The following is a 13,525-nucleotide window of genomic DNA, read 5'->3' as shown; positions in this document are numbered from 1 at the left end:
TTAACCAATTAAAACAATTTATCACTCTAGATAAAGTCATAAAAAACAAAATAACAATAAATTCAGGATAAAATGTCCCTATAAAAATGTAAATTCAAAACAGTAAACTATGCTTCACTTGTAACCAAAACAAAGATCATCAATTTACAACTAATGAATATTCATATCTAAAATATATATATAACAACAAGTCTAGAATGTGCAGTGAGGATTCATGCCATGACAGACAACCCCGACTTACTGGTGACCCACATTTCCCTGGCTCTTCCATATGGTCACTGGCACATTGTAAAACCTGTGTTTTAATTTCAGATCAAACAATGTATTTAAAAATTACACAATGTATATAACTGTTAATAACAGGGTGTGTAGGGTTAAAAACAAATTGTGTATATAATATAAACACCTTGTGTATAATATTAATACATTTTGTAACACAATGTTTATAATTTAACATGTAATAACATTATGTGTAGAATATTAATAACACTATGTGCATATAAAATAAACACAGCATGTATATTATATTAACACAATGTATTTAACTTAATACCATGCACAATGTGTATAGTTTCTATCTTGTGGTGTTTGTTTTTCTATCATATGTTTGCTATCTGTAACAGTTTAACTTTCATAATTATACTACAGTGGTTGTCATGCTTTCAAACTGTTCTTTCTGCCATTTTAATCATGTTTGTCATTGAATTCTATATAAGCTAGTCATTTTAATATTTGGTTTGTTTTCTATTTCATCTTAACTAAAAGCTGCGTTGTCATATGTTTTGGGTAATTTTCAATCCATATATTTTATTTTATTTTGGATGTATTAAGTTTCTATCATTTTGAGTCCATTTTTTTTTTTTATCTTGAGTTATCGTAAATTTTGCAGAGTTGATCAAATACTCTAGCTTTGATAGTAAATTTCAGTACTATTTTTGCAGTTTTGAAGAAAACTTTTCAGTTCACATCTAAATTAAATTTGTTCCAGCTTTTATATTGAACATTGCATCACCCAGAGTACCTGAGATCACCCCAGTTTTTGATGGGGTTCATGTTGCTCAGTTATTAGCTTTATGTTGTGTTTTTTTCATACAATTTTTGCCCAGGCATTGTCATTTTGTTTTGTCACTTCTGAGTTTGATTAGGGTATCCCTTTTTTTTCTTCCCACCTCTCACTGACACTATAGATGTAAAAATAAAGAAATAATTTCTATTACTTTCTATTTTGAATTTGTTTCTCATACCTTTTCAATAGGAGGGTAATATATGGATCCTTTCTTAGTGAAATCTGGAACACTAAATTCTATCATAGAACAATCTCCCTGAGGATTTGTGGCTACTGTTCCTGTAATAAACATGATAAACTGTCAAAGAATTGTTATGAACTCTATATAAACGCAAAAATCTTCATGAGGACTTATTTCTTCTGTCCTTGGAATTAAAAAAAGGATATTTTTCAATAAAATGCTTAATGAACAACAACCATGATTATTTGTTTGAAATGAATGTTGATGATCTGTACAATAGGATAAAATCGTAAGTGGATTCCATATTTAAGAATAGATATCATGGATAAACTACAAAATTCAATTTTTTACTGTGAAAATTCATGGAACTAAGGAAAAGGAGCATGAAGTTCCCTTGGTTTATGGATCGAAACATCTAGGAATGAGCAGGAAGTACCAGGGGCTATGTTTTTTTAACTATGGGCATTAGCCAATCAAAATCTGAGATTATACAAAGTTATAAATTAAGTGCAATTCATCAAAAACATTTATGGAAAACGTTTCAAAGAAGTAAATTTATATTTTCCTAAACACAACACTTGGAAGGTCTCTAGTTCTGTGCTTGAAGTGATACTCCTAAATTTTTACTTTTAATCTTGATGTAAAGTCTGACTGTAAATTTGAAAATTAAAAGCTTTTTTGCTCTTTAAGACTTTTATACCATCTGACATTTGTACAGCAAAACACAGAATAAACTAACCAACAGGAAAACAGTTTGATTCTTCCTGTTGTATAAGTTCTGATCTTGGCCATAATGGTAACTTCAGTTTCCCTTTTTGTAGATTTGATTTGTAGTCAAAAATTGGAATATTAGCCCAAGCTAATAATAACGGTTCCTGAAAAATAAACATTACTTAAATTATATGAAATATTATATTTTGTCCTTCAACTTTACCTTTTAAAGTGTCTAAATATAAATATTTGTAATATAGGATCACAGTTGGTGTTCGATTTTTGCAAAATAGTTTGGTGAAAATGTGTTAACAGTGTTAGCAAAAAGGAATACTGGTTCACAAAATGTTAATGCATCTAGCAAAGTGTGTTTTGATTTTAAACATATTTTTTATTCATAAAGATATGAAAAGGATTGAGCAACAGGCACAGCCTGTAAAAGCTCTCTCCAAATGACATGTTCAAAGTGTGTTTCACTTTTTTTTTAATTTGTTTGCCTATTTTTATGTATTATTTAAATATTTGGTACATTTTTCTGTAGTATTGGTCCTTTATTCTCTATTTAGTAAACCCCATCCAGATTCTCATAATATAGCCAAGTATTCTCAAAATGCAATAAAATGCATACAAACAGACTAACAAACTATAAAAATCCTTACCTTTCCTTTCTTGCAATGGAGTCCAAAACATAACCTGCTCATTTGAGGAAGATCCTGTACTTTAATATCAAAGTTTATACAGTCATTAAAGCTACATAGTCCATCTTGTGAGACAAAGACTTCTTTGGTTTCCTGAATACTACACAAAGGATCAGGTCCATGGAACACACCTACACACAAACGTACCTGCTAATATGGTATCGAAAATATAACAATTTTTCCTTTTCACTAAAATTTTACTACAAAGAATTTCTTGATAATCAAAGATACTGTAAACCAAATTATTTTTCACTGATACTTTACTTTGTGTAATTTAAGCCCTTTGTAGTCAACTTCACAGACACCTAATTTCGCAATTTTCAAACATATTTGATGTGGTTTAATAGATTAGATACCAGTTCTACAGATTCACAACGATTTATATTCATGTTGTTTTTCTTTTGCCAAAGTAGCAAAGATAAATCGCTCCTGAAAATAAGTTAGTTTCTAGTAATTTTAAATGTATTGAGTTTTAAGTGAATTGTGTAAATGTTATTTCTACAACAATTGGCTGATTGCAGGATAATAATGTTGATTAATGCTTGCCTATTTCATGTGTTTGGTAAATCTTTTTTTTTTAAACAGCACACTGTATTTTTTTTACATGTCTTATCATAATTTTTCCATTGAAATGGGTATTAAACATATAATTAAAGATCACTTTCAACAGATACACTACTACTGTAAGTCACTAATATGATCCAATATGTTATAGAAAGAATTTACTGTTTGGAAGTATTCTGTACTACTATTTACAGCATGCCATTCTAGAATTAACTTAGAGAATTATGGACTATCAACGGCTTACAAACAAGAGGGTCTTTCTCAGCAGTCTGATCAATCCCTGAGCTGAGATGTGGCTGAGAAAAACCCTGGAGTTTGAAAACCATCCATAATCTGATTATTGCTTTTTTGCCTATGATGTTGTTGATGTTTACATTGACAATGGTAGGTCCACTCTTAATTTTTTGCAACTTTTTTTTATCTCAAGTATGATAAAAAAAAAAAAAAGTTACAACAAAAACAAATCAAGGGAAAATTACACAAAATAGCAATAATGAACAAATCCTATAAAAATTTAATGTACTGAACACTAAACAACAAACTCACTAGATTTCTGCAGTTTTCTGGAACTTGAACATTGCATGCTGTGTGTAAGGTTATATAAAAGTTATTGTGTATGTCCCACACACAGTGTCCACTTCTCTTCTCTGACCGCACAGTATTTCTTCTTTCTTCCTGGAAAGACGTTCTGGAAGATTTGTGTGGTTGTGACACCTCTTGTTTTTCTATGATAATAAAATAATAATTCGTTATCATAAATCAGGTGGATTTGTGATGTTTCAATATTCATGGTCTACATTTATAATGGTGATGCAAAAAACTAAATGTCCAACAAATAACAAATTTCCTATAGTCCTTGCAATTTTTTCCTCGATCCGTGAAAATTGGTACCCAATGAAAATAATGAATTCACAGTATTGTATCGATTTTACCTAATACACATGTAAAACAGTGTAAAACAAATGGTAGTAAAAACTTCAGAATACTAGGTGTTTATTACATTTTTTATTTATAAGTGTCAAATTTTCTTGTATGTTTTATTATAACATATCAGTCTCTGACTCCTGTATCTTCGTGCTTTACACATTTTAAACTGCTGTTAAAAATATTCTGATCATATTCTGCTAGAATATTTTTAACAACAGTTTAAAATGTGAAAAGCACAAAGATACAGGAGTCAAAAACTGATATGTTATGATAAAATTTTCTTTTTAAAACTTGCCTAAGACAGATGATTTATTCTTCAGCCAAAATTCTGGTGCTGTGTTTTTCACAATACAGGAATATACATACTGAAAAGAAAAGATGCAAGTATACATGGTATATTTCAAAATAAAACCTTTAAACAACAAAATAAATAATTATGTATTTTTTAATAAAAATCTATTGTGTACTGAACATACCATTAGAATATATTTTCAAAAGTTATAAAACATATTTAATACAACAAATCACAACATATATATGTCTATTAAAATTCCTTTTTCTTTAAAATTGTCTTTTTTCAAGAGGTTAGAACAATAATTTAGGGAACAAATGGAAAATATGACAATCTAATATAAAGTGCTCAAATTTTATTATAAAGACATCTTTATTTAGTGGGTCTCATTGGGGTCTAAGCGTGACGTGGGATTGCCAATTTTTTGTAAGCGTAACGCTTGAAAGTCAATTATTGTGTCGTAAAAACGGGAAATGAGGTCTAGCAGGACCAAGGAAATGACAAAAATATGAGAATTGCTTACCTACATAGTGTAAGCGGGATACAGGAATCTGACAAAACAGTAAGCTGGATCCGGGATCAGAACCCCCCATTAGACCCCCTATTTACTCACAGATGTACTTAATTTATAATGGCTGTTTCATTTTACCTCACAAGTAAATCCACTTGGATTGTAACTTCTGTGCAGACATTATCATCAATGTTAATTTTACTGTGTTAGAACTCTCAAAGTTCTTATGCATTATTTGAATATAAATGGATTTTAATTACAAGCATAGCAATTTTTTTCGATTGATTCCCCGATGCATTGTTGTGAAGTTATCGTGCATTGATTTTAGCCAATCAAAAGTATGGATTCTTATGATGAAAATGATTGATCACTGTTTACAGTCCAGCAGTAAATTATATTCATATTCAGGATGAAGGATTCTTATGAAAGATACATGTCAGAGGTAGATCCAGAAATGTTCATGAGAGGGGGCCCACTGACTGCAAAAGAGGGGTCTCACTCCAATCATGCTCAAATGATCCCTAAATAATCAACAAAAATTTTCCCACAAAAGGGGGGGACAACTTACCCCCACCCCCAACTTACATCCCTCTCTTCATGTAATGTGATTATGTAAAATTGAGAATGGAAATGGGGAATGTGTCAAAGAGACAACACCCCGACCAAATAAAAAAACAACAGCAGAAGGTCACCAACAGGTGATTATGTAACTACTAACCTTAAACATAACCAGAGGATTATCACCATAAAGAAAATCATTCATTCCAAGAACTTGAAGAACATAATCATTGCAGTTTTTAGTCTTCTGTCCTGATTTGCTTGACCATTTATCAACAGTCATTTTCACTAACTCATCTGGTGTGGACACTTTCTTAACTCGCAATTTGTATGAAGTCTGAAAAATAAATTAATAAGATTGTGTTTTTTATCTATTTTTCAGAGTTTATATAATATGAGCTCTGAAAAAATAAATTATTAAGATTGTGTTTTTTATCTATTTTTCAGAGTTTATATGAGCTCTGAAAAATAAATTATTAAGATTGTGTTTTTTATCTATTTTTCAGAGTCTATAAATATGAGTTCTGAAAAATAAATTAATAAGATTGTGTTTTTTATCTATTTTTCAGAGTTTATATAATATGAGCTCTGAAAAATAAATTAATAAGATTGTGTTTTTTATCTATTTTCAGAGTTTATATAATATGAGCTCTGAAAAATAAATTAATAATATTATGTTTTTCATCTATTTTTCAGAGTTTATATAATATGAGCTCTGAAAAATAAATTAATAATATTGTGTTTTTTATCTAGTTTTCAGAGTTTATGTAATATGAGCTCTGAAAAATAAATTAATAATTTTGAGTTTTTTATCTATTTTTCAGAGTTAATATAATATGAGCTCTGAAAAATAAATTAATAATTTTGTGTTTTTATCTATTTTTCAGAGTTTATATAATATGAGCTGCATTGAATAGAAATTGACTGAATGCAAATAAATATCTATATACATCTATTAATCTATTTAAAAATGTCTTCAAAAATGTTCCAACGGTTTAAAAATTTAATTGGATTGTTATGAGAACCATACAAAAAAGAACAAAACTCATAAAAGTCTTTTTTTTTTCCTTCTTGATTGTTCCAAGTTCAATCAAAGACTAATACATGTATATGTGTACTTGCATAAGGTCGACTTCTATCTAACCCAGCTCATCAATTCAATATTAACATGTGTTCATGCTTTTCATAGAGATGAGGGGGAAAAGGAGGGGTCCTGATTCCGAAATCACGGGTTTAAAAACACGAAATCCTGAAATCCCAGGCTTAAAATAACGAAATCCTGGAAAAGAATTCGATCCCACATCCCGAAAGGGTCTATCCCGAAATCCCAAACTTAAAAGCACCTGATCCCGGAGTCCTGATAAGGGTCCTTTCCCTCCTCAGAGATGCTAAAGATGAAAATTTTCATGGATTAAGATACAGCTGTATATATTTATATGTTTATGTACTGTTCTTAGCAAATCAAACCAATGCAGCACCTTGACACAAATGACAAAATATGTGATAAAATTTATGATCCTGATCTTATATTTACCCGGATACCTTCCCATGTTAGACTGGAATTATCTAAGGTAGCAATACACAGTTAGGAAAAAAACTTAAAATTGACACTCATAATTTTTAAACACCCTCTTTCCCCTCCTGTCTAATAAAGAAGGCTTTATATGTGTGTTATGCATTTATATACTTGTAGAAAGAGAATCTTCCATAGATTTGATTTCTAATGGTCATAAGGGTGAAATATAATCCCTTTTGGGTGTAACCATGGCAACAATCTGCATTTCTTAGATACAAAATATAGCAAAAAAGGGGGGTGAACATGTCACAAAAGTCTCCAAAATTTGGTCTAAAGGAAAATTTCAATGAATTACAGTGATACCTTTCCTGAATCCATAGGTTTATATCTATCAAGTGGTCCAAAAAAAATCATATGCCTTTCTGCTCGTTTTTCCATAAAATTGAATTGAAAAGATCGAGCGCAAAATCTTTGTTGATAAACACTACAATAATTTATGGACCTATGAACGGTATGGATAGGAAAATACGGACTGTCAATCACTGAAATGGCCTATAAAACATGTTAAAATCAATCTAAATGTTCATATAAACCCACTAAGAAGGCTATATTATTCTTCATTTATCTAAAAATCAATTTTATTGTACAAAAACTTTCATATTTAAAAAATTCACAGGGGCCATAATGCGAAACTAAACTTCTAACTGTGTATTGCTACCTAATGAGATTTAAATCCTCTAGTCTTATCAATTGCTGCTCATGTAGGGACAAGTATTAAAGTGTATCAAATAAACAATTCTGGACCAGCAATTAGCATACCTGTCAACCATTACATTACAACAATTTTGAAGAGAAATCTTAAATATTTAAAATTTGTCACATCATAATCTTTCTTTTATTCTGATTCCTGTTAATGTCAATTATCAATTTAAGTTTAATTAGCATTCGCTGGATACCAATTTTTTGTGGGTTTCGTGGGTACATATGAAACATGAATTTAAATTACAAATTTTCTATAGGCTTTGTATACAGAGATTTGCTAAACCACAGAAACAAATACCCACAAAAATGCTGGTTTTCCTCAATCTACAAAAATTGATAACCACAAATATATATGAATCCTCAGTATAGAGATCTGTAGTGAATAGAAGCATCCTATTTAAATGGCAACATTCAATTTGACTTACCCCAGTTTCCTGTACAATCACAGTCAGTACAATATAATCTATAACCATGTTCTCTACATCTGGAGGCAGCTCACTGGTACTTCTAAGTCGACAGGGATGCTTGTACTCAAAATAAACCAAACCCTGGTGTATTAAAATAAAGAAATTAGTTACACTGGTTTCTGCTCAAATTTAGCTAAATTCAGATATGAATTATAATTGATAGTAAAGTAACTTTTAGAACAGTTCTCAGGAATTGTGTCTACAAAAGAACTAAAATAAGTAGTGTTAAGAAGGGATGTCAACTAGTATTGGAGTATAAATTGTTTTCTTTAGAATGGAATGTCACTCCATGAAATTTGCCCTTGATATAAATCTAAATAGTATATATATATATTGCTTTAGTCAAATTTAAAGAAGATAAGTGTGGCTTAATGGTAAACAAATATTATAAATGATCTTTAATGTGTTAAGATGTATCTAATTAGATTCATCTCATTTAATATACTAAAAAAGACAAGTTTTCCCTCTCCAGATAGAAGTCCCCATCAAAACTGGAGTTTTTTAAATACTTTGTATTGATTAATATTCATGGGTTAACAGATTTCATTGTCAGATTTTGTGGGAACATTGAAACCACAAAATTAAATGTTCAAAATTTAATTATTTTCTTTATGCTTGTATATAATTTTTGTAAAACTACCAGGTCAAACTTTCATGACAATACAATTATTCTTCAATCTGCAAAGGTGATATCCATAAAAATAGATGAATCCACAGAAAAATATTTCCATAGTGATTACACTGACTTACTGTTGGATCCTGATTGGCTTGCTTCAGTACATCATTGTTACAATAAGTAGTCATCTTCTGTCTAAACTCTGATATCTCTGCCTTACTCACTGAATGCTGAGCTTGAATGTAGTTAGAACCTATGAAATATAAACAATATCTTTGGTAACATAAGTATATAGTATAGGATTATCTACACATTGATACCATTAAATATCAGTCACAAGCTACAATATGAATCTTTTTGGTAAGTTAGTGCAACTAAACAATTAAGATATGGTCATTTGGTCAAAAGTAATGATCTGCATAGCTAGATATTTAAATTTATTTTTAACATACTCAAAAGGAGAATTTTGCTTTTACAGGTACTGTAAATTCAGAAATTATTGCGTGCATTTATTGTTGCGATTTTGTCATTTTAGACTTTAATGCGATTTTAATTTTTATGATTTTGAGAAAAATCCTGTTAAATTCATATAAAATATTTCTAGATGCGAGTTCAAATTATTGTGTTTAAAACTCAGTCGCATTTTTCACAATAATAAAAACCACGCATTAATTTCTGAATTTACAGTACATCTATTAAAACGTTTACTAGGTAGAATAAAAAATAGAGCTGACAACCTAAAATGTCTTTGGAGCTAATACAAAAGAAATATTTTAAAGAATGAAACAAATTTTTATATGCTTTGTATGTCAATTTGTCAAAAGCACAAAATGAAATGCATGTATACAATAAAATGTTACTTTTTCTCCATCCCCAAAAATTGATACAGTATTACAACACATAGGAAGATGTGGTGTGAGTGCCAATGAGACAACGATCCATCCAAATAACAATTTAAAAAAGAAAACCATTATAGGTCAATGTACATACAGCCTTCAACACGGAGCCTTGGCTCACACCGAACCACAAGCTACAAAGATCCCCAAAATTACCAGTGTAAAACCATTCAAACGGGAAAACCAACAGTCTATTGCAAAATGATTTACCTTTCATGCCAATCAAACTGTTAATCTGTCTGTCAATTGTTTTACGTTTGTCGTCAGCAGGTTTCTCGACTACTTTAAGGAAAGAGGCAGCCAAGCGTAACTCGGCTATTCCAACACTTTCATCCATAACATCCTCCTTTGAAAATATATTATACAATTAAAAACTATTTTATTTTAAAAAGACAATTCTTACTGAAGATACATCTATGATAGTGACCAGTAGTATTATTTGTCTTATTTGGTTTTTTGATTTCACAATAATTCAATAAAAAAGACAGGCTTGCCAGTCATGCCAGTGATTGTCTCCCTATTTGTAGCATACATTGAACATAGAACCATTAGATTGAAATTTTGAATATTTTGTTGATAATTGTTAACTAGCCTTGTCATTGTTTTAATTTATTAGACAACTTTCGAGTTCGATGCATTTCCGTCAAAAACTTTGGTTTAAGTGAACGTCATTTGTGCGTTTAGGGGCGTCATCACTTCCATTTCAATTTTGAGCAAGTGGTTGGAAAACTATAATTCTATATTGTACGAATTATTCGGCAAATTGAATTCTCAAAATTAACAATCAGCACTGCTGTCATGAAGTACCTACAGAACAACCATTATTTCTAGTTCATCCTGCACAATGACGATCAATAAGACGCTTGATGAATGTTAATAGTGCAGGGATACAGGCGATCCCCTCTGTCTGGTGAATGACGTCATAAAGGCGCGTATAATTGACAAGTTTTTTTCAGGTGACGGATTAACTTGAAAGTGGTCTATTGCATTGTGAAATTACAACTAGAAATAGGGGCCTTATTTTTGCTGTTTGTACTTCATTCATAAAAAAAATCTTTTTGAAGACAGACACCCACATGATCACCATCCTTATCTTAAGATAGAGATTATAATTATTATTTTAATTATTTGAAAAGATATAAATGGTATCATTAGCACTATCTAAGATTGACTCATTAGAATTAAGAGTGATATACAATATATCAAAAGATCATATTACCTTTTGTCCTTCACCACTGATGTAAAGAAAGCCATATTTGTCAAATGTTGCCAGCTGCTGGAACAGTGGGTAATTTGCTGCTTGTTTCCATAGTTCCTGAAAAATGTACAATATCAGGAATTGGTTAACTCCAAGTTGACATCACTATATCTTGCATATTAGGATGGGGGCCACATGTAAAGCAGGTCAGGTTTGTGCTGCTCAACCTTTAGCTTTCAGTGTAATGCATTGTAGATTATTTTTACCTACCTTGGTTTTTTGTCACAGTATTGCATGTTTTTATTGGACAATTGATTTGCAACTCATCAGTATCTTCCTACATAAGTTTTAGGGTAAATTTTGACCAAAAAATAAACCCAGTAATTTTTTAGGAATACTTTATTTTGAGTTTAGATATTTTCAGCGGACTTCACTGTGATCTTTTTTCATGGTTTTCTATTTTTTCTGGATGATTTTATAAAAGGGAAGGCCAAAAATTTAATATATTAATTATGATTTATATTGACATATAGTTCTACTAAAAAAATTGGTAAAAATCAATCGCTCATGAAAATGAGTTGGTTTATTATCTTTAGAATCATTTAAAGTTATTTTTTTCAAATAAAGTACCTGTTTTATTTGATCAAGTGGTCTATCTATGTCTACCTGTAATGGTACACATATACCATTAGGTAACAGGAAGTCAATGTCCAGTTGTCCAAGATCATTCTGGAAGGATGTGACATCCAGATCAGGGGAGACTATCACAGGAGGCATGGCCACTTATGGCAGTCTGAAAATAAAGAAGAATAATGAACTCATTATAGATACCAGGATAAATTGTTGGTAAAACAGATGCAAATTTCATCTACAACACACTTATAAATGATTCTCAGAAAAGTTTTAACAGCCAAAATTGTACAAATTGAAAGTGGTGCATTAATGAGAACCGAAAACCATAAAAGACATCAACTTATATCCACTTCTTTCATAACTTATAACAACATTTAAACATATTATTTAACAAATATGGAAAGATGCGCTTCATACAAATCAAAACCTTCAGATATTCAATGTCCTTGGGGACTAATAAAGGAAGAAATTGTTTCTACAATCTAATTTTACTGTTCTCAATTTATATGTGTGTGCAAGTAAATCACATGCTTACAGAGACCTATAGAATTTGCTGCTTTTAGGAGTAAGAGCATAGACTTGTGTGGCTACTTTAGTCAGTCAGAATAATGTGTCCTGGTAGGTTAACACAAAAAAAAGATGTGGCCCATGAATGATTGCCAATGAGACAACATGATTACAAGAGATCAATGGAACAGAAATTTACAACTATATATAGGTCATCGTATGGTTTCAACTATGACTATTTTTTAGCAAAACCCATACCACATAATCAGTTTTAAAAGGCCATGAAATGACGATGTAAAACAATACAAACAAGAAAACTGACTTTTCTTCTCATTAGATCACGGTAAGAAGAAATATCTAGCCGGGTTAAAATATAAATATAAAAGAAAAGATGAAGATGTCATCATTTTAGACTCTTGAGCATGTTGAGGTGGGAACGTGTAATGGGACACCTTATTTCCCGTTTTCACGACATAATAATTTGACTTTCATGTTTCACGGTTACGAAAAATCGGCAATCCCGCGTCACGCTGAGACCCCAATGAGACCCACTTTTAATAGAATAATTAATGTATCTAGCTGCACGATTTCACAATTATCATGATTATCGCATAGACCACAGGAATCGGAAGTTCTATCAATAAAATTCTGTAAATAATAAGGTCGACTATCAATAGAGCTTCTCGTAAGACCTTATTATTTACAGAATTTTATTGATAGAACTTCCGATTCCTGTGCATAGACTTTATAAGGTAAAACATGCATGCTAACTGGGTCCTGAATAAGTAAATATCTCTTCATTGAAATATGTTATGACAGTGTCATATTACTTGTTATTTTCTATGTTTAAACACAAATGTATTTTAAATGTTCTGTTATGCTTTCTGTATTTTAGCATTCAACATGTTCATTGCCATTGGTACTATACATATATGTTTCCTGGTGCTGTATTTTCGCCTGACAATGTGGAAAGCATTTAACCCAAGACCGTCTTTGCCTGGTTGTTGTCATCAGGACTGTAAGAAACCTCGCATCGTACCCTTATGTAACATAATGAAGGGTAACTTTTGTTTCCGTGATGGTATGTCTACAGTGAAACAGACTGTATAAAGTTTACTAACTTTTTAACCGTTTTCTAAAGTTATTTACAAAAGAATTATAATGTGGTGAATACTTAAAACTGAAAGTTCTTATTCATAAGAATTAAACCTGTAATTCATGAAGGTTGTCATCTACATTTAATCAACCAGACAGTACATTTAACTGTACATATTTGTCAACAAGGATGCTATTTCGGATGAGGAAGTAAGACCGAATTACACAAATTGTCACGAAAAATAGGTCACTTTTTATTACTTATAATTAAAGCAAATATATTTATAAAGTACGACATGCATATATGGATCAATAAATTATGATAAT

The 13,525-nt window shown here is 30.7% G+C and overlaps 1 protein-coding gene across 6 annotated transcripts in view; it reads right to left on the bottom strand.

The window, feature by feature from the left end:
* The window catches only part of LOC134693008 (phosphatidylinositol 4,5-bisphosphate 3-kinase catalytic subunit beta isoform-like), a 31,389-nt gene extending 19,624 nt beyond the window's left edge, over nucleotides 1-11,765 (bottom strand). For 4 of the 6 annotated variants that reach the window (XM_063553682.1, XM_063553684.1, XM_063553685.1 and 1 more), the window contains exons 1-12: nucleotides 11,594-11,765; nucleotides 10,985-11,080; nucleotides 9,976-10,111; nucleotides 9,004-9,122; nucleotides 8,212-8,334; nucleotides 5,669-5,845; nucleotides 4,443-4,512; nucleotides 3,767-3,945; nucleotides 2,618-2,806; nucleotides 1,987-2,122; nucleotides 1,245-1,345; nucleotides 242-295 (exon numbers count right to left, since the gene is read on the bottom strand). In XM_063553682.1, coding sequence (XP_063409752.1) covers nucleotides 242-295; nucleotides 1,245-1,345; nucleotides 1,987-2,122; nucleotides 2,618-2,806; nucleotides 3,767-3,945; nucleotides 4,443-4,512; nucleotides 5,669-5,845; nucleotides 8,212-8,334; nucleotides 9,004-9,122; nucleotides 9,976-10,111; nucleotides 10,985-11,080; nucleotides 11,594-11,740 — 1,527 coding nt within the window. In that variant the 5' untranslated portion in view covers nucleotides 11,741-11,765. The remainder of the gene's footprint in view (nucleotides 1-241; nucleotides 296-1,244; nucleotides 1,346-1,986; nucleotides 2,123-2,617; nucleotides 2,807-3,766; nucleotides 3,946-4,442; nucleotides 4,513-5,668; nucleotides 5,846-8,211; nucleotides 8,335-9,003; nucleotides 9,123-9,975; nucleotides 10,112-10,984; nucleotides 11,081-11,593) is intronic. The other 2 variants (XM_063553683.1, XM_063553686.1) reach the window with 2 other exon arrangements.
* Between the last annotated feature and the right edge of the window lie 1,760 nt (nucleotides 11,766-13,525).

This window comes from Mytilus trossulus, chromosome 12 (genome assembly GCF_036588685.1).
Source record: "Mytilus trossulus isolate FHL-02 chromosome 12, PNRI_Mtr1.1.1.hap1, whole genome shotgun sequence".
Taxonomy (NCBI): Eukaryota; Metazoa; Mollusca; class Bivalvia; order Mytilida; family Mytilidae; genus Mytilus; species Mytilus trossulus.
Note: the sequence above shows the minus strand (reverse complement) of the source record. Positions and strands in the feature narration are given on the sequence as shown.